This window comes from Pseudochaenichthys georgianus, chromosome 24 (genome assembly GCF_902827115.2).
Source record: "Pseudochaenichthys georgianus chromosome 24, fPseGeo1.2, whole genome shotgun sequence".
NCBI lineage: Eukaryota > Metazoa > Chordata > Actinopteri > Perciformes > Channichthyidae > Pseudochaenichthys > Pseudochaenichthys georgianus.
This window is the reverse complement of record NC_047526.1, coordinates 25,149,126-25,170,390: the sequence shown is the minus strand read 5'-3', so window position 1 is coordinate 25,170,390 and position 21,265 is coordinate 25,149,126. Positions and strand designations below refer to the sequence as shown.

The window sequence follows — 21,265 nt, the reverse complement described above, 5'->3', positions numbered from 1 at the left end:
CTGTAGTGTTTCTATTTATATCGTGTGTGTCTCTGCTTGTGTGCTTGTGTGCTTGTGTGCGTGTTCAAGCCTCCTATTTAAGGACACAATTACTGTACGTAGATGACTAGTGTCAGTGAGATAAGCGTTACAGTGAAAACGCAGAGGAAACCTCACTTGTTTCATGTAACATATATACTTACCTTTGTGTGTGTACCGTGCTGATGTGGTGACGTAGATACACATCCTGTTATGAGTCTTTTGGACACTCACGACCAGTAAGTGCCAACCCTTTACCCTGGATAAAAACGACAAAATGATCTTTACTATAACATCATGCTGCTATTTTGAACACGTACTTCCATATTTTAGTTTCTGTATTAATCACTTCAGAGACATTAAACCAAAAACAGATGACTCTACAGTTTATTCCGAGATATTTATAACACTGTTGTTAGATTATTTCTGAGAAACACTTGTATAGCTTACTGTTATGGAACCATACCAGCCACATATCTGATACAAATGTAACCATGCTTCACATATCAAAACACATCAGGGCAGAAGGCCTGACATGATCTGTAACTTTCTGTGCAGAAGCTTTCTGTGATCCTATCATTACATTTTATAAAGGCTATCAGATGGCATACTGTTCGAAGTGGCAATCTAATGATGAGATCAACTACAATGCACCTTCAATGCTGGTGTTACTCTCCTGATCAGGTCACATCATGCATAACAGCTGCTCTGGAGCTCTTTTGCATCCCTGCAAGAAAAACAATGTATTTACTATCAGAAATAGTAATTTATCTGAAAAGATAACTTTGCAAACCCATGCAGAACCCTGCAGGGTTAATCCAAACTATGATCAATAAGACCATTAATGGGGAATAAGTAAGACAAATCTCCATGAAACATTAGGATATTCATGATTTATATTAGTAGAGGTAATGTTTCCAGGGTTAATGGAAGCTGGTCTGTGTATAGTAACAACAGGCCACAGCGTCCGGTCGGTGGACTGATGGCCCCTTTAAAAGCGCGCAGTGACGTCACGTATTTTTGACGGGAGGCAGGCAGGCAGCGGGAGAAGAAGGCATCAGCGGATGTGTCCCGTGTATCCAGGGCGAAGGATGCCCAGGATAATGTCACCCGAGTATCCTCTCTCCCGCCTATCCATATCATGATTAACGCTGCCGGGGCGGTCGCCCGCAGGATGCCGTCGGTGGTCCGGCGGAGCGCGTGCTGGATAGCGTGGTGCCAGGCGGCGCTGTTCGGCGTGTCGGCGCTGGTTATCGTGGCCGAACGGACCGCGCGTAAGTGGGCATAGAATTCTGCTAGAGCGGGCTAACACTGCATACGAAAACATGGCAGGGCAACGTTGTTTTGATGTGGAGGAATGTCGATAGCTGGAATGAATGAAACCGGCTCAGCCATTGTGCTTCGTGCTGGAGCTTTCCAGCAGCAGCAGAAACACAATTCAAATGGTGACGCTATATGGCAGGCGTTACTATTGAATAGGCAAACCTAGCAAGTTTTGAGCTTTGTAACAATGGCATTGGTAGCCAAACTGGGGCCAGAGGACCTCCAGGGGTCATTCACTAAATGATAACCTTCATAGAAAAAATTATACATATGGAATAATGCTCACCTTGAACACTTCGCACGCATCCCAGTAATATTAACTATTATTAAAATCGTAAAATAAATACTAATTATGATTTTATTTGGAATACCTAGGTATTATAATGATTGCACATCTGGACTCTGTATTGGAAACAGTGTGCAGCAGTCTCAGGTGTGAGTCCCTGACTAAGCAGATCAATGGGGCAAGGGCAGGGCAGAGCCAGAAGAGGTGACTGGGTCTGTACAAAGTGTGACTTTGCCTGTAGAAGGTGTACCATTCCCATAAGATAAAAATAATGTGGTGCTCCCTGGCCTCCAAACTCGAATCACACAGGGAAATGAGTTTGTTAAAGTGATCAGTATGATGTTATCACAGTACAAGGTCTTATGTAATTAAAGACCTCTAATTGCATGCTGTGCCTGTGATAAGGCCAGGAGTTAGACGCTGGTCTTTTTTTGGTGGAGCTTATCATCTCATTAGAACAGCTTCCTCTTAAATTAAAGGATAACTCAATTGAGCAAAGTGTATCTGCTCTTTCATTTCTCAAGGAATCTGATGGCGTATGCAGCAACAACATGTGTTATATCAAACATATCCTCAGATAAAGAATGGGTTTGTGTTTCAACTGCATTTCCTTTTGAAATCAGACAGGCCTTATTAATATGAATTCTCAACTGAAATCAAATATATCTCACCTGACATAGAAACACAACATACTTATACAACTTGCATCTGTGTGTCTGTATGTGTTGTTAGTGTTCTATTGTGTAGGGTTTTACCTCTGGAATGAGGAGACGCAGTGGGCGGGCCTCACTCTGGGCCTCTTTATACCTGGGACAGCAGTTCAGCTGCTTAGTATGAAGTGGTATTATGACGATGGTGATGACAGGCGATGCTACCTCTCAATCATACACATACTGCACTTGGGAATCTTCAAAAGGTAAGATCTGTCACTTCATATTTTGAATAACGAAATATAGAATAATCTGCATCTATAAAATATGCTGTTAAGATTTCATCTAGGTTAACAAGCCAACCAAGTACACAGAAAATATTTTCTGTCATTGAAACCTTCACGAGGAGGTTACTGTGTGTCATTTCTGTGGTTTATGTCTCTGTCTCCCTCTTCTGGCAGGCTATGGGACTGCATGAGGTCTGTGTTGCGCATGCAAGGCTCAGTGGCCGAGCTTGGAGCCTCTGTCATGCAGCAGGCAGATGTTTCTGCTCTCTGGTTGCTGGAGGCCCTCGTCCTCACGCTTCCACAGAGCCTTCTGCAGGCATATGTGGTTGTGTCCACTGATGTCGGCATCATGTCCCCAGGTACACTGATCTTAGCATGAGTTGTTCCACCTACATCTTGTATGTCAATTGTAGAAAGTAGTTGTTTCATCTGCTCGTGTTTTTACCTTCAGTGGCCTACTGCTGTGGTCTGTGTTTGCTGTCTATTTCCTGGGCCCTGGTGCTGTACAGCAGAGCCTGTTGCCTGATTCGACCGGGCCACCTGGCCATGCCTCCGGCAGCGCTGCTTTGCCAGCTGGTGTGGAGGGCAGGCATGCTCAGTGCAAGGGTGACCTGCCTCATGCTCTTTGCCAGGGTCTTTAACTGGTGGGTCGTCGGAGTAGCAGGTGAGCAGCAAGTCTGGCAAGGAAGAGAAAGGGTGCAATAAAATGATTATAAATTATGAACACAGTCACTGCTAAGACTAACCTAACAAGCGATTTTTATTAATTTAAGTAAAGGCGTTATGTAATTATCTTTATAGTAATGCAGCATGTCCTTGTAATCCAGGGTTTTACTTGCTTCTACATTAGGACTTTCCTTTTATCTCCTTGTCTATTTTTACATTGACCTCCAGGTTTCCACTGGCTCACAGCCTCCTTCTGGCTGGTATCACAGCAACCAGACATCTGCACCGGCCCCTGGTGTTGGCGTGCCTTTAATGGCATAATGGGAATTGTCCACATCTTCCTCTTCCTCAACGTCAAAGACGGACCCTCCCGCTACCGCATGGCCAGTTTTTATGCAGTAAGACGTGACTTTTTTTCTTTATATTCCACCTACAGCACTGCCTCATTGACCTGCACACAGGGCAGCTGCACACACACACACACACAGATGTACACACACAGGACGATAGTTTGCGTTGTCATTCTCACCTCTGCTACGTGCATGGCTAACAGTGACGTAAAGCTGTCTGCAGATGACTGATGGTGTGACCTTCTCTCCTCCTTCAGTTCATGTTCATAGAGAACGCCACTCTGCTGCTGGCTGCCTCCGACTTCCTCAGCGAAGCATCATGGGACAGCCTGACCCTGCCCACCACTGTGCTGTGTAGCTTCTTACTCGGTGAGTCACTCTCTGTCTGCGCCTCCTCTGTTTTGGAACACATTTGTCTCAGATGTTTATAATTAGACTAGTGTCAAAACATCTGAGGTATCTGAGTAATGCAACACTAATGGTGATTCAGATTGTTTAAAACTAACTCTAAGTAGGAAAACGTAGCAAAGACATGCAATACTAACACAGATATTGATTACAAGTTGTCATTTTTGATTAATTGAACATGATAAATAAACAGTAATACTAAAACCAACTGTTTCCTTTGCCCTGCATCCCAGGCGCTACCTCTCTGGTCCTATACTACCGGTTCCTCCACCCCAAGTCAACAGAGATCTCCCAGGGCACGGACCACAACCACATGGGCAGCACTTGTATAGAACGAGAGGAGTCCTCCTTCTCTTTCAGGGGTAAAAGCCTGCCAGATGCCTCTATTCAAAACCACGGCAGCTTCTCCCTCTCAGGTGTAGCTGGGTCTCTGCTGGAGCACCCAGGAACCTGTAGGGGCCGGGCCAACAGCCCCTGCTACCACCACCACTGGCTCCTCATTCGGCTGGCTCTAAAAACAGGAGACCTCGGGAAGATCAACAGAGCGTATGGGGCCGGCGGAGCAGCAGCCATACTGGACATGGAGGAGTACAACCAAGAGTTTAAGAGCAACGAAGGAATGACTATCACAGGGGCTGGCAGCTGCGAGGGGGTCTCCACCTCTGAGTCTCAGGGGAAAGGCCTGGCGCCTCTCTCGGACTGCAAAGACGAGTTCCAGAGCGTGAGCGAGCCCACGTCAACTGAAGAACCTGAGGAGGACAACAGCCTGGAGATGGAGAGCCCGATGGAGTCCCCCACATCAGATTTCAAACGGAGCTCGCCAGAGGGCAAGTCTATGTTCGGAGACAGTCCGGAGCCGTACTTCTGCCCCACAGAGTCGAGTTCAACCTTATATTTCAGCGCCGATCCTCAGTCTCCCAGCAGTGCCACTAACCTCCGTTTGGACCGGGACATTGGGGGTCTCACCTCCATCCCCAGCGATCCGGCCCTTCACAGAGATGTACGTGGGCTCATGGGACGGGTTGGGCCACGCTGTACTTCCACTCCTAAATTGGACTCTGGAGTGATGGACAGTGTCCCTCATCTCACGGGTCCCAGGAGGCAGCTTATAATGTCCCGAAGAGATGAAGACGATAACTTCTAGGTTTCTCAAAACATAATCAGGGAAAAGGGAAACGGCAACTTATCCAACACTAAAGGAGTACACCAGCTTTTTACTTTAGAAGGCTGCTTTAACAAGTCTGCTCAGAGCTGCAGGATGAGAAGGCTGGCAGAAATGCACCTCTTGATGTCCTTATATTAAGTAAAGTGTTGGGCACAGTATATGCAACAATTTGGGGATAATGCTAAGCTAGCCTATACTCTTCTCAAATGATAAATTATTTTGAATAGCAGTGCTTTGCCCACATGCTGGACACAGAGGGGAAACCCTCAGCAGTGTTTCATTAGACATTAAGATGATAATTAAAGAGCTAATTGGTCACAAAGGTGGTGTTTGAGGCTCAGACAGCTGTTTTGGTTCCAATTAAGCCTTTACATTTAGTTGAACTCAACAACAAAGTGAACACTGCTTCTGCCAGATTGAAATTACATATTGAGGAAGTAACCCTGAGTTATATCAATAAATGTCATTAGAAATATGCAGCTGTTTTACGATATCAGGCAATTGATGGTCTCTATATTACATACCGAAACTGCTGTTATTCATGTTAATAATTGCCAGCCGTCATGAGAATAGAGAAACTATTTGTTTGTCTCGAGGCGGCATGAGTGTCTGACCTCTGAATCTTTACCATCTCAGTGTAAGCCAGAGTTTTGTTGGCCTTTTAAAAGCACAAGTATCTTCTGTATCATAATGTCTATTGCTGTGATTTTTTTTATTCCCATAAGAAAAGAGCAAATCTCCTCAGAAAGTTATATACTGCATTTTTTGTATAATCATGTCACTGGCATTGCTTTAAGCAGAGCTAGTCTGTCAACCTTTCAAAAACAGTTTTGATGTGTTATCTTTATTTACATGTTGACCATGTAATTGCTAAAAAAATATTTTTAATTTACATTATGTTGAGGGAAAAGTTTGTCTCAGGCACTGACTTTAAAAGCTTTTTAAAAGTATATTGTGTAACAAATGGAAATATGCTAATAATGGTTCTTGTAGTGACTTTTTTATGTGCTCTCGGTTGCTATTTCTAGGGCACAAATGTATTTTTGCTCAACTCTGCTCTGTGAAAGGGATGAAATCCACACACAAAGCAGTGAAATGATGCTGGGTTTTCTCGTGCACCCAGGTGACTGCCTATATGACATTTTGAACTGTGAAGTGCAAGGCCACTGGTGGCTTTAAATAAGCAATAAATAGCCTACATATTTGGGTGACTGGAATACAAGTGTTACTCATTCTTTAAACTTGGTGTTTTTATATTTATGGTATCAATGCACGTCTTTTTCATATGTTTTAAGCATTTTTAAAGGAAACGGCTCAATACTAACACGTAGAAGTACACGTAAAAGCAGTGGCGGAAGAAGTACTCAGTTATTTTACTTAAGTAAAAGTATAAATACTATCTTACAAGTAAAAGTCCTGCATTCAAAACCTTACTTAAGTAGAATTACAGAAATATTGGCAGAGGTATTTGCATAACAAAATACGTAAAGTACTTATTGTGCCTAATGTCCCCTTTCAGAATCATATATGTAAAATGACTGGATTATGATTATTGATACCTATTAATTGTATATCGTAGTTTATGTATTCGTTTATTTATATTTTGTACTTGAGTAAATGTACTTCAATACATTGCACCACTGAGTAAAATTCATGAATATAAGTAAAGTAAAAAAAGATTTAGCAACGAAATGTACTTCAAATGCCAGATGTAAATGTTGTCATCATGATCAGTGATACATTAATGTGGACATTATTCTAATGTCGTCACTGTTATAGCCAATTTCAATTATTAATATATTGCTGGGTTGCTATGATATTATATCCCAATTTACAACTGGATATATACCTGTATGTTGTATTAATAATTGGAGTCTGCATAGTAACTTTTAGATAAAGCTTTCAAACATATGTTTGGGAGTAAAACAAATACAATATTCGTTAGTATTAAGTAGATATAATGGACATGAAGCAAAGTTAAATGACTCAAGATTCCACCTAAGTACAGTATTGGAGTGAATGTACTTTCCACCACTGGGGACCAACAGACTGAACGTATTGTGTGAATGGCCTCAAGAAGGTATTTATGGCACTCGCCCTTTAAGAAAGTCGCGCATGCGCAAACCAGTGAGAAAGTTAACTCCTGAACTCAGTTCGTAGTCAGAAAAAATTCTGAATTATAAAATAGCAGGGAAAACACCATTGGGTTGACATGGCATTTCGCCGAAGAAACAAGAGTTATCCTTTCTTCAGCCAAGAATTCTTAATTCAAAACCATGCGGACATCGTCTTCAGTTTGGTGATTTTCATTTTGATTGGATTGATGTTTGAGGTGAGTTGAACTCAGATTCTCTTTTCTTCCATCGTCTCTCAGCTGTTTTAAGATGGCAAGCCCGCTACACATTCAAAGATGTAACTCGGTGCAAAGTGTAAACGTATTTGTTTACAAGTTATCTTGTTTGTAAAAGTGTGTTCCTGTTTCCCTTCTATCAGTGGAATCAGTTCCGCGGATAACGTTATGGTGGTTGCTTGCTGTAGTTTTTTCTTCTTCTTTTTTTTTACAAGTTTTGGGAACAAGGAATGTTACTCTGTTCGTAATACAAGAAGCAACGTATGATTGAAAACTAAATAAGCACTTTACAGCTGGAAACAACAGTGTATTAAATACAAAACGCATGTTTTTTTGCGAGTTTAACGTTTAAAACGTTGGAGTCTTCCTCTTAAATGTCATTCCAAGAGGTTTTAAAAACCGGGAGGCAACTGAACAACTCTTATGTTGGCATTGCATATTTGGCTACTTGTAAACAACATAATGTTACTTATTTGTGTGCTAAAATGTATGTTTTACCCTTTTAGACAAAGTATTGTCCCAGTTTCCAGCAAAGGTAGACCGCTGCAACATTTTTGATTCCAAGATGTGTTAAACTGCACAGTTAAGACGGGAAGTGAAGCGTTTTCAGCTTTCAAATTAAAAGCATCATGGAACGTTTGATAGAATGGGCTTTTATTTTGAAAGCTTAGACAGAAGCATTACTAGTTTTCGTCGCTAGCTTCATAGTAGTAGTTAACTGCCACGTCTCAATCTTTGAGGTAGGCTCAGCCGCTCTAAACACTGCTTTGACCTGAAGGGGTTTCACTTTGACATACCGTAAATGTATTAATGAGGTGTTATTGGCTAAAAGCCTCTGCTACGTGCGCACAAACACACTTTCCTGGCCGAGCTTTTAGCAAAGTTTCAATCCGGAACCCTGGTAGTGATCACACAGCTGGTCGAGTAAAACACAAGTAGGGGATTTCCTTCATTTTTCTCGTTTCGGAAAAAAGAGAACTACAGTGGTACAGCTGGTCTTGAATTTGGCATTTTTACGCTGACAGGTCACCTGTGGCCTCGGTGTGCAAGGAATGACTGGTGACTTGTAGCTCTGTGGTGCCCAATCTGGGGCCAGGGGATGACTCAATCATTTTAAACCAAGACTGTTGTACCTATTATGTGTTTGCTTAAGAACAAATCATGTCCCAAACCTGATTGGACCTCAGCAATGTTTTAAAAATAAATGTGAAGGCTTACAAGTTGATTAATGGGTTAGGAAAAAGCTCTACAACACATTTCTATGATCTGGGTCATTCTACAGAAAAGGTGGAAGTGCTGTCACTTACTTTTGCAGACACCAAAATACATGACGTTGACCTAATACTCACATTCATTATATATGTTGAATAAATAGAGATTGTCTTTGCAATGGTACTAAATACAAAATAAATAAAAAATGGTTTTATACGTAAATTGCCATTTATTTAAAATGCCAAGTTCAAGGAACTGCCTTGTCACTTACATGGAAGTGGAGCCTATAGTTTTTCAATAAATAAATCTAATTTACATAACATTACAAGCATTAAATATAACACTGAAATGGTAACAAAAAACGCAAATCATCATTAATAATATCAAATAAATGTCAGTCACCCAAAATTACATTGGTGTTACTGCTACACAAAACGCTTTTATTTTGAAATAATGTACTGTCTCTGAAGTGCCTCCTGTAACAAGAGATCATTTGAGACAGTGCAGTGGACAAAGACATAAGGAAAGGCAGATACTTCTTACTTTGTTTGCTAAAGGTGTCATTTTATCTTCAAATTTTACATGCGTCTTTCAAGTCTGTCATTAGTGTTACTCATTGCGTAGCCCTAGGGGTGAACATTTGAATGGGAAAATGTATTGTATTGAAGAGTTAAACGATTTTGATATTGACTGAAGCCATATTTGGTCTGACACATTGCAGCCATTTTGTTAAAATGGTAGTGTCTTCTCCAAATTGTCACTGGTGTTACTCTTCTTCCTGGTAACACGTAACACCAGTGACATTCCTATACAAATAAGCTTTGTATAAAGTATAAAAATAATAAAAATACTTTAAGCTCTACTTGTTGTGGATTCATCAAGTTAAGAGTTAGTTATTGCTATTTAACAGGTTTTAGATGTTTTTAGAAGGAATATATTTCAGCAGATTTGTATCACCCAAATTCACCTTTTCTGTAGAATGACCCATCTATGTAGTGTTAAACCCTTAATTCAAATAATGGATTAGTGAACTGAAGACTGTCACTACTTGAATTACTTGTATAGAAAAATATGCAAATAATAATGTCTATAAAATGACATTATAGAGACTTTACACATTTCAATTCAATGCAAAAGATTCATGAAAGATCTTTTACATCTAACTGTCAGATAGTTTTAACTCTCCGTGTTCACCAAATGTACTCAAATGTAACAATCTAATATCTGAAAATCGCCATTTCATTAAATTAACATCACATCATAGACCACTTGAGAAAAGTCGCTGCAGCTAGACACAGCTTAGTGTAAAGGGGACACAAGCTAACAAGGTAACATTTTGTGTGGATTCATGCCATTTGGGATGCTCAGTTACCGATTCCACTTCCTAAGTCAACACTAGTTTCCTAAAACCTTGTATTTTCATTGGCCTTCTTTCCAACTACACACTCACAAGCAGACACACTTGCCACAAACACACATTCATACTTTGATGATGCTTTGATGACCGGCCTCTTGAGGTTCACTGAACTATGTTGTGGATTAACATGTCATCTAATTTTCCAGGCAACAGCCAAGACGGCCATACTGTTCATTCAGCCTCAGTACAATGTCACCACACTATCACCAGGTATGTAATGAAGTTTAGAATATTTGTATGAAATACTTGTTAATTCACAGTCTGTGATTCATCTACCAATTTTGAACTCATACATGTGTGGTGTAAAGTGACTAAGTACATTTACTGAAGTACTGTACTTAACTACAATTTTGAGGTACTTGAGTATTTCAATTGTTATGCTATCTTCTACTTCTACTCCACTACAATTCAGAAGTAAATTATATACTTTTACTCCACTACATTTATTTCATAGGTTTAGTTACTTTATAGATTTGGATTAATAATGTGAAATATAAATCAACACTTAAATAAGACTTTAGTTACACCTGGAGTAAATTCACCAGCTACCCTGCACTATACAGAATAATAAAAACTAGCTGCACCTTTACCAGCTTTGAGAACACATTCATGCATCAATAATCATTATCAAAACACATAATATTTATTATTCTGAAATGGACAAATCTGCATAATGAGTACTTTTACTTTTGGTACTTTAAGTATTTGTTAATGCTAATGCTTTTGTACTTTTACTTGAGTAACATTTTGATTGCTGGACTTTTACTTGTAACAGACTATTCCTACACTCTGGTACTTCTAAATGTACTCGAGTACAAGATCTGAGTACTTCTTCCACCTCTGCCTGTCATACATTTCACAGTTTTGCTTCTGCGTGATGTGATATGATTGCTTGGTTTACCTTGCTCCAGGATGTTCACCACACCTCTGATTACAATCATCTGCTTTGCGTGTGTGTTCGACACCCTCTTTGTGTGCACAGAGGGCGAGGTGACGTTGTACCATTACGGATGGAAGGACTCCGCCACCATCCTCTTCTATTTCTTCATCGCCATCATCCTCCATGCAGTAGTGCAGGAGTATCTTCTGGATGTAAGAACCCCGCACTGTGGCACACGCATCAACACGAGACAGAGAGGTCCTTTTTAATCTGAAATGATGGTCAGAGTCAAAGACAGAGAATGTCAATGTTTCAGTTTTTTAATCTGTTCACCAAAAAAGACAGCACAGCAATGTTTAGATAATACAATTAGTGTGAAGGGTTATTTTATCAGACCATAAATTCCTAGGAAGTTTTCTCTTAAAAGATCAAATAATTTGAGGTAAGTAAATATCAATTCATCATTCATTTTCTATATAAAAATAAATGTTCACTAGTTTATACATTTAACACTGCATATTTGTTCCCTAATAATAAACAAATTCAAAGGAACATTTTGGAAATTGTTAGGCAATAGTTTGGAAAAAAATAAAACAAAGAAATGGAGTTACAAAAAAAGGTTTTCACAAATACATTAAATATAACGAGCTACAGGCATTGAGATATGTTCACACTATTAGGGAAAAGAAAGCATAGGATCTTATTGCAGTCATAGAAATTCCCTCAAGAGTATGCTATTTCTGATTATATTCAAATATATGTATTTGCATACTTCCAGTGATCGCATCCAGCTTCACATACATTTACATTTAAAACAGCGCAGTTTCAAGAGCACCATATTAAAAAAACTCGATCAGCATGCTGAGAGTTTTTCAGAATAAACAGACTGACATTGCAGGAAGAGAGAGGGAGCATTCAATCCATGTGAAGGTGTGAGCCCTTGTGTCATTGTTTAGAAATAGGCCAGTGAAGAGGAATGGGTTTTTGTTTTAGCACCATCACCACGGTTACCTACGTGTCTTGAAAGGAATACTTCTTCAGTGAGGGCTTTTCAACAGCAGCCATAAATAGTATCCATGTCTTTCTTGCCCTAGTTATCTTACCGTCTGACACTTCCTCGTGCATGACAATTCTGTCAACAGGCCAGCCATAGTGACAGGAACCGAGCGGCATTCACATGATCTCTGTTATTGTTCATGTTACAGAAAGTGAACCGGCGCCTCCACCTCTCCAAGAGCAAGAATACCAAGTTCAATGAGTCGGGTCAACTGGGTGTGTTTCACTTGGTGTCAAGTGTTTGGAGTTTTTACGTCCTCATAGCAGTGAGTGGGTTTTTTATCATATCATATTCATCGGCAAGTCACTAGTTTAGGAAATGTGACATATAATCTAGAATCTTAGCAAAGATAAGTCGTGTATTTCTCTCTCACACACATGAATAGACAACGGTATAAAGTGTTTTTTCTAATCATTTCTTTACGCAGGAAGGATATCTCCTGCATCCCAGCAGCCTTTGGGAGAACTATCCCCATGTAAACCTCAGGTATGATGACTGATATCTCACTCTGTCTGTACTATAGTTACACAAATAAAATGTATATACAGTTTTACAGCTGGTCAGCATTATACTAAAATAACAAAACATATTTTCTGAAGTCTCTACATTTAAAAATGTATACTAGGGCTGCTTTTATTTTAATTTATTTAAAAGCCCTTCAAACATTCCCCAAAGCCTGAGTAGAAATCCAGATTTCCGACCCATAGTCCAAACACTAAAAGTATTCACTTTAATATCATAGAAGGCTAAGAAAAAAAATCACATTTGTGAAGCTGAAAGCAGTGTATTATTTCCTTAAAGATATCTATGTTAAAAGTAAACACTATATATTGTAGCCAATCAAAGCATGTTTATGTGTCTGTTGCTTTGTAATCTGACAAAACCTGTAATTACAAATGATCAATTCCTTTCACAGACAAGGTTTTTGAAAATATTACATCATTTTTCCAACCCAGGGCTGTTAACAGAATGCACTATAAAAAGTAGATTATGGGACAAGGCCATATTCAGTTTACATGTATGTAATGGTATTTATTTCAGAATAAGCTTGAAAATCAAAGTACGATAAAAAGAAATGACACACATAATTCAGTTTTTCTCTAGTGGTTTGGAGCTTATCATCATTTCCTGAGATGTGCACCTTGCACACAGAGCCACAACTAGCCATGTATTATTGAGTTTAAAGTCGGATTATTCTCCAGTTTTGGCAGAATCATAGTTTAAAAAAGGGCATTAAAAACCATTTCTACACAGTTAACATTTCTTGGTTGTGTCTACTCTCAACCAGGGTTCTTTATTTTTTCAACAGTTGCGTATTCACAAGGGAACAAATCAAACCGAGAATGTATTACTCTGTGACATCTGTGTACATTTGACCACCTCTTTCTCGTTTTGACTTATTCCTACTTTCGTTCTCTGTGTCTGTTTGTGGTCCAGGTTTCAGGTGAAGTTTTTCTACCTGACTCAGCTGGCTTACTGGCTCCACGCCTTGCCAGAGCTCTACTTCCAGAAAGTACGCAAGGTCAGTAAGGAGGCCTGGGAACCGGAGGAGTTCTGGAGTGTGACGAGATAAGCTGTGTGTGTGTGTGTGTGTGTGTGTGTGTGTGTGTGTGTGTGTGTGTGTGTGTGTGTGTGTGTGTGTGTGTGTGTGTGTGTGTGTGTGTGTGTGTGTGTGTGTGTGTGTGTGTGTGTGTGTGTGTGTGTGTGTGTGTGTGTGTGTGTGTGTGTGTGTGTGTGTGTGTGTGTGTGTGTGTGTGTGTGTGTGTGTGTGTGTGTGTGTGTGTGTGTGTGTGTGTGTGTGTGTGTGTGTGTGTGTGTGTGTGTGTGTGTGTGTGTGTGTGTGTGTGTGTGTGTGTGTGTGTGTGTGTGTGTGTGTGTGTGTGTGTGTGTGTGTGTGTGTGTGTGTGTGTGTGTGTGAGAAATAAAGGCTTCAGGATGTGAAAGTACCCTCATTTGTTTTTTCAGGAGGAGATTCCTCGCCAGCTCAAGTACATCTGCCTGTATCTGCTGCACATCGCTGCAGCCTATTTGTTGAAGTGAGCAGGAAAACATTTCATTACAATTGAAATCCTTGATAGTGTGAAAAGACGTAAAGGAGAAAACCACCTAATCCATCACCTGGCTGTCCCTTTTTTCCTGTGTAGTTTGACTCGCGTAGGTGTGGTGCTCCTCTTCCTCCAGTATGTGTCCGAGCTGGGCTTCCATATTGCCAGACTCTTTTACTTTACCGACGAGAACCATCAGAAAGCGTAGGTTCCTCGCTGAGATTAATATTATTAACTTGACTTAAACATTCTTTTATTCTCTCCTCCTCTCTTAGCTCCGATCACATTTGTTTTCCCCAATGTTGACTCTTTGTGGCTTTACATGCTCTGCAACGTATTCTTTTAATTACACCATTCTGTTTGATTTGTTTGATGCTGCAGGTTTAATATGTGGGCGGTCAGCTTTGTGTTTACGCGGATGGTCACTCTGACCCTGATGTTCCTGGCTGTGGGCTTTGGTTTGGCTCGTGTGGAGAACCAGGGGCTGGACTTGGAGATGGGCAACTTCAACAGTGTACTGATAAGGTAATGACCTATGTCCAACATCTGTGGATAATCATTGATTCTGTGGCACCACAATGACTTTTTACAGCTTTATGGTCGAAACACAGCATGAGAAGTGCTGACTTTCTGAAATGCACAGTAGATTTAGCCAGGAATGTTGACATTGATTGACAGAAAATTGCTCTTTTAATTAAAAAATAAAAACACGTCACTTAGAAAAGATTACATAGGGTTTCATTGTGACATTTGAAATGAACAATTCACTTTACATTTTTTTTAATAATTTACCTTTTCCAACACATCCCAGTGTGCATCAATAAATCTTTTTTCACTGATCTTGATAAGCAGTTGAATGCGTTCATCTGGAACAACAAGCCTGCGCGTATTAGAAGGTTGTGTCTCCAACTCCCTAAATCAGAAGCTCCCCAACTTTCACCACTATTACTGGGCCTCTAATATTAACAAACTCCTCTATTGGGCTAAATATAAACTTTCAGACCCCTGCCCACCTTGGGTACATATCGAGCTGTCATCTTCTGCTCCTTTACACTCTATAATCTGCTTTAAGCTCCCTGTAGCGACCCATAAACATTTGAGTAACCCACTTGTTACTAGCACCTTAAGCATTTGGCTCCAATTCAGGAAACAGCACGGGTTACATAGAGCTTCGGTTCACGCCCCAATTTCAAACAATCACCTATTCTCCCCATCGTGTACTGACCCGGCCTTCCGCGTTTGGTCGAACAATGGTCTCGCAACGGTCTCGCAACGCTTAATGACCTTTACGAGGATGGAGTCTTTTCATCCCTTGAGTCCCTTTCAGTCAAATTCTCCCTGCCCAACAGTCTCCCTATCACTTCTGACGCTGAGTCGCAGGTAGCTCTCTGAAAGGAAATAAATAAAATAAAAGTCACCATTCATATTACTACTCATCTATACTTCCTTTTCCCTCTTAATGAAACCCTTTTTTCCTCACCAAGACGACAATGTTTACTATTATTTTCTTCCCTTATACCGGATTCTTACAGACTGTTTTCGCTCTCGACTTTATTTTAATTTATTTTTGTATTAGTATGATTATTATGATTAGTATTATTATTATTATTATTATTATTATTTATGTTTCACTTATGATTTTATCTGACTTATTCAGTTATTTTACTATTTGGGGCCAGGTCTGTGGGTGGGGGGGTTAAATGAAAAAAACAAAAACAAACTGTAAACAAGGACTCTCTACGAACCTTGAAGTGAATATGGAACAATACATTACTTTATTTTCAAGGAGGTCCTTTGTAATGATCCCCATTGTCTACATTTGCTAACTGTAACATCTGTACTGTTTTGTATTGATTACTACTGTTCTTACTTCTTGTCATTTGCTGGATTATGACTTGTTTGCAATAAAAAGATTTGTTAAAAAAAAAAAAAAAAACTATTTAATATATAATATCTGAAAATTCAGTCATTTAATTAGTTGATATATTTTATTTACTTTACTCCTAATTGTACTGCTACTATTTCTGTTAAAGTGTGACAGCATCACTGTGAAGCAACATAAATAGCTGTTTCCTTGATCACAGAAACAATAGTTTTCAAATATGTCAGCGAGACTGTGGTACCCTAGTTGTCCCTGGCAATTGTTGGCAACTTGTTTCAAATCATAAAGCACCAGGGTCAGGAAGTAATTTGACAACATTTGCACGCAATGTCAGGTCCATTTAAAAATAAAACACACACACACAATTGCTAATGTGGCACTAATCGTCCTTCCTTTGGCCCCCTCCAGGATGACTGTTCTGCTGCTGGTATGTTTGACCCAATCTTGGCTACTCTGGAAGTTTATCCGCTTCCAGCTGAAGCGTTGGAGAGAGTTCAGACACGAACAGGCTATTCGCAAGAAGGCTGCTGCAAAACAACCCCTACGACCACTGAAGAGAGACTCACGTGAGTCTAAACACACACTCACTATAAAACCACTGATTTATTTTCCAATAGTTACAGATAGGCAGGCAACATAGTGCTACGATATTCAGTAATGTCTGTCTATTCCTTACTTAAAACACGCATTTTCCCTTTCTTAATTTGTGCTGTCACACTGATTCTCTATGTGCTGCGTTAGTAGAGATCCTGACTCCTCTCTTTTGTCTCCTGCTAGTTGGTAACCATGAAAATGGCGTTCTTAAGGCTGAGAATGGAGCCTCTCCTCGGATCAAAAAGCTGAAATCCCCCTAAGACAACACACTGACTGGCCTGAACAATGGCCTTAGCTCCGGCTAAGGTTCCTCATCAGCACAACAGGAAAGATGGCGGCCGCTGACCACCATGCCTCCTGTTGAGTTCATCCTGAGATGTTAAAGGGACTCAGTCACTACAGACTTAGGCGTGAATGCTGGAAAAACGAAATCCAAGGAAATCCCTCGAGCCCAACAGACATTTACTATTCATATCAGTATTTTTTATACATCCATGCAGCCTGCTATCCCACGGATAAGGAGCACCATTGTATGCAGAATGATTTAAATTGTGAGCACAGTATAAGGCACACGTGACTCTGTGCGTCAGTGCTGAATGTGTCGATGCATATCCTAATACGTAAGTACTGTATTGGCTGTCGTGTTGTCTGAGGACGCATTGAGCCGGCTATGCTTGTTTTCTAGTCTGGTCCATTGGAGCAGAACGATGTTACTGATGATATGAGCTCACTGTATGCTGGCTTTAACGTTTCCCCTTTACCATGTCCCTGAAGGGCTCCTCCCTGTCTGCTTAAAATCTTCCATTTGTCACTGGTCACTTAAAAGATATGCATCAAGTATGTATGTTGGATATTACTGCATGCCATTCCATTTTTTTGTTAATTACTTTATTAAATAATGCATTTTTCTGAAATATTCTGATGGAAGTACTTTTTCTATATTTTAATTGTTTACACTACATATACTCAATGTTCTAGTATCAGTCTTTATTATTTTCGATTTTGCATCAACGAAAAATGGTTGTGTTTCCGTGGTGGATAAAGAGACAAACCCATGCATTATCACAAAGACAGTTTATACCCTTCCAGACCTGGTTTGGTTTGGTGAGGCTGAGAAGACAAGATTTTATAGAATTTATAGCTTCAATCTAGGCCTCTAACATTATGAGATGGTTATAGGAGGGGTATTGTAAGGTCAACCATACTAACACCAAACAGCTGTTGATTTTTAAAAAAAATGTCAGAACCCACAAGCAGCAGATTCAGTATTTTCAGCAAAGGGCTCATTCTACAGAAAATGTGGAATTTGGGTGATACAAATCTGCTGAAATATATTCCTTCTAAAAACATCTAAAACCTGTTAAATAGCAATAACTAACTCTTAACTTGATGAATCCACAACAAGTAGAGCTTAAAGTATTTTTAAAATTATTTTTATACAAAGCTTATTTGTATAGGAATGTCACTGGTGTTACGTGTTACCAGGAAGAAGAGTAACACCAGTGACAATTTGGAGAAGACACTACCATTTTAACAAAATGGCTGCAATGTGTCAGACCAAATATGGCTTCAGTCAATATCAAAATCGTTTAACTTTTCAATACAATACATTTTCCCATTCAAATGTTCACCCCTAGGGCTACGCAATGAGTAACACTAATGACAGACTTGAAAGACGCATGTAAAATTTGAAGATAAAATGACACCTTTAGCAAACAAAGTAAGAAGTATCTGCCTTTCCTTATGTCTTTGTCCACTGCACTGTCTCAAATGATCTCTTGTTACAGGAGGCACTTCAGAGACAGTACATTATTTCAAAATAAAAGCGTTTTGTGTATCAGTAACACCGATGACGTAATTTTGGGTGACTGACATTTATTTGATATTATTAATGATAATTTGCGTTTTGTTACCATTTCAGTGTTATATTTAATGCTTGTAATGTCATGTAAATATAAATTTGATTTATTTATTGAAAATAAATCTTTTTAATTAAAACTATAGGCTCCACTTCCATGTATGATCAAAGTGACAAGGCAGTTCCTTGAACTTGGCATTTTAAATAAATTTCAATTTACGTATAAAACCATTTTTTATTTAGTACTGTTACGTGCCAGGCAGGCTGTACATGTGTGGTTTTCCTTCCCTCCTGTGTTTCTCTCTTCTCCCTGTCTTCTGCACAGCTAATCAGCAGCTGATCGGTATCTGCCTGTGCACCTGAGTCTGATGGCTGATTGGATCCTCTCACCTTCAGCTGGCCTATCAGCAACCAGGGCCGACCATAAAGGAGGCACCCAGGAAGTCTTCTCTCTCTCACTCTGGGCCTGTTGCTGAGGAAGGAACACGGCTGTGCTTAGCAACTAAAGCTCTTTGGATAAATCTGAACTTTGTTAATGTGTGTGTTGAGAGGTGGAGGAGTTAGGTAAGTCTGAGGTACCCTGTACATTTCTCACCACCGAGCTAACTATTGTTTAGACACACTAGGTAAGCGGATTGTTGCCACCCCTGTATATTGTTTTGTCAAATTCTTTGTAGTTAGTTAGTGAGGGTTTTTGTTTGAGTTTGGTTTCAAAGGATAGTTGTAGAGGTAGGCCTGGTTTTGTTATGCTTGTTTCTTTTGTTTGGCACAATCCTTTGACTCCTCCTCCTCCTCACAAACAGAGTTTCTGTTTAATTGTATTATCTGATAGGTTACAAGGAATAAACCTTTTGTCAACCTTTACTCTGACTCTCTCATACTTATTGGTTGTACGTTATTGTCTCCAGGTCCCCTAGACCTTAGTGGGGACGTAACAAATGGGGGCTCGTCCGGGATCTCTATTTTCCTGAAATAAAAACAACCAATAATTGAGAAGTCATTGTAGGTGTTGTACATTGGCTGAAAAATGGGTTTTGACTTACAGGACTTTATTGAAAGTCCAAGTGTTGATACGTTGTATTCCTGTCGCAAAGATGACATGTTATGTATCGCAGCTCACTTTAACATTTCAGTAGACAAGTATAAAGTAAAAAAAGAGATAAGAGAGAAAATCCTGCAAAGACTAGAGGAGTTAAAGATTCTTGTAATCCCAAGCATGTCAACTCAGCCTAGGGCTGAGGTGTCTATTGAAGATGATAAGGAAAGAGTATTAGCTACACCTAGAGTTGACAAGTTTAGTCCTCAAGCTCCTCCTGCAACGCTTCCTAGGTTTGAGGCTTTCTCTCCGGGTAGCTTAGGTGCAAGTAGTGATGCCAAACTAAAAGTTCGTCTTGTCCGTCTTCAGATGGAGGGCCAGGAAAAGGAGCGTAGAGCGGACTATGAACACAGGCTGCAGATTCGCAAGTTAGAGATAGAAGCTGAGAAAGAAATCACGTTAAAGCGGCTTGAAGTTGATGCCCTGAGAATCTCTTCAGAGCAGACATTTGAGAGGTCAAGACCTTCACATACAGTCTCTCATACAAAGAGTTTTGATGTTAGTAAAAATATTGCTTTAGTGCCAACTTTTAGAGAGTCAGAGGTTGACTCATATTTTTGTGCTTTTGAGAGAATTGCTACCGCACTGGTCTGGCCTAAAGACATGTGGCCAATCCTACTTCAGTGCAAATTAGTAGGTAAGGCTCAGGAAGTGGTATCTTCACTTTCTTTGGAAGAAAGCTTGCAGTACGAAGTGCTTAAAGAGTCGATATTGCGTGCTTATGAGCTTGTGCCGGAGGCCTACAGACAAAAGTTCAGAAACCATAAAAAGTCTGCTACGCAGACATTTGTTGAGTTTGCGCGAGAGAAGGGCATTCTCTTTGATAAATGGTGTGCGGCTAATGAAGTGAAGGATCATTTTGAGAGTCTTCGTCAGTTACTTCTCTTGGAAGATTTTAAGAATTCTTTGCCTGAAAGGATGGTGATATTCTTAAATGAACAGAAGGTTACTTCACTGGCTAAGGCAGCTGTTTTAGCAGATGAATTTATGCTCACTCACAAGACTGTTTTCTTCACCCTTGCGCCCAGATAGAGTTTCAATATCACAAACCGGAAGACCTGATCTTGGCCCAACAACTTTTGAAAGGTCTAGAGGACCACCATCACCTCCACGGGGGACCCGTGAGTGTAACTACTGCCATAAAACAGGACACCTTATTTCAGGGTGTCATGTCTTAAAGCGTAAACAACAATTTTCGCAACGCTTTCAAACGCCAAAAGGCATGGGACTCATTAAAGGAGTTTCCCTATCAGACATAGAAATGTCCCAGGAAGATGATGTACCTGATCCCTGTTTCAAACCCTTTATTTCCAAGGGCTTTGTTTCTTTAACAGGGGATCCTAAAGACCAGCTGCCAGTACAGGTACTTAGGGACACAGGAGGTTCTCAGTCCATTATTAGGGAAGGCATCTTACCTTTAACCTCCAGATCATCATGTGGATCAAGTGCTGTTGTTCAAGGGGTAGGCATGACACTAGTTGCGGCTCCTTTGCACAATGTTTATATTCACTCATCTCTTGTCAAAGGATTCTTTAAAGTAGCTGTCCTCCCTGCCTTGCCCATCAAAGGTGTTGATTTCATCCTCAGTAATGACTTGGCTGGGGGCAAAGTTAAGCCAGTACCTGAGGTCATTGATTCTCCTGATCTAAGTTTAGACGCAGAGAAATCAGCTGAAGTACCTCCCGAAATCTTTCCTGCTTGTGTTGTTACAAGGGCACAGT

The 21,265-nt window shown here is 40.1% G+C and overlaps 2 protein-coding genes across 2 annotated transcripts; both read left to right on the top strand.

The window, feature by feature from the left end:
• Positions 1-1,052: 1,052 nt before the first annotated feature.
• xkr5a (XK related 5a) lies at positions 1,053-6,684 on the top strand. The gene is made up of 7 exons (XM_034075979.2): positions 1,053-1,292; positions 2,360-2,543; positions 2,739-2,923; positions 3,016-3,228; positions 3,459-3,628; positions 3,838-3,949; positions 4,222-6,684. The coding sequence occupies exons 1-7, from the start codon at positions 1,160-1,162 to the stop codon at positions 5,130-5,132; spliced, it is 1,908 nt and encodes a 635-aa protein (XP_033931870.1). The 5' UTR covers positions 1,053-1,159; the 3' UTR covers positions 5,133-6,684.
• A 591-nt stretch (positions 6,685-7,275) lies between these two features.
• Positions 7,276-17,504, top strand: tram2 (translocation associated membrane protein 2). The gene is made up of 11 exons (XM_034075980.2): positions 7,276-7,485; positions 10,279-10,342; positions 11,115-11,224; positions 12,218-12,334; positions 12,497-12,555; positions 13,507-13,591; positions 14,035-14,105; positions 14,214-14,318; positions 14,496-14,639; positions 16,405-16,562; positions 16,774-17,504. Exons 1-11 carry the CDS (start codon positions 7,366-7,368, stop codon positions 16,848-16,850), a joined length of 1,110 nt encoding a protein of 369 aa, XP_033931871.1. The 5' UTR covers positions 7,276-7,365; the 3' UTR covers positions 16,851-17,504.
• The last annotated feature ends 3,761 nt before the right edge of the window (positions 17,505-21,265 follow it).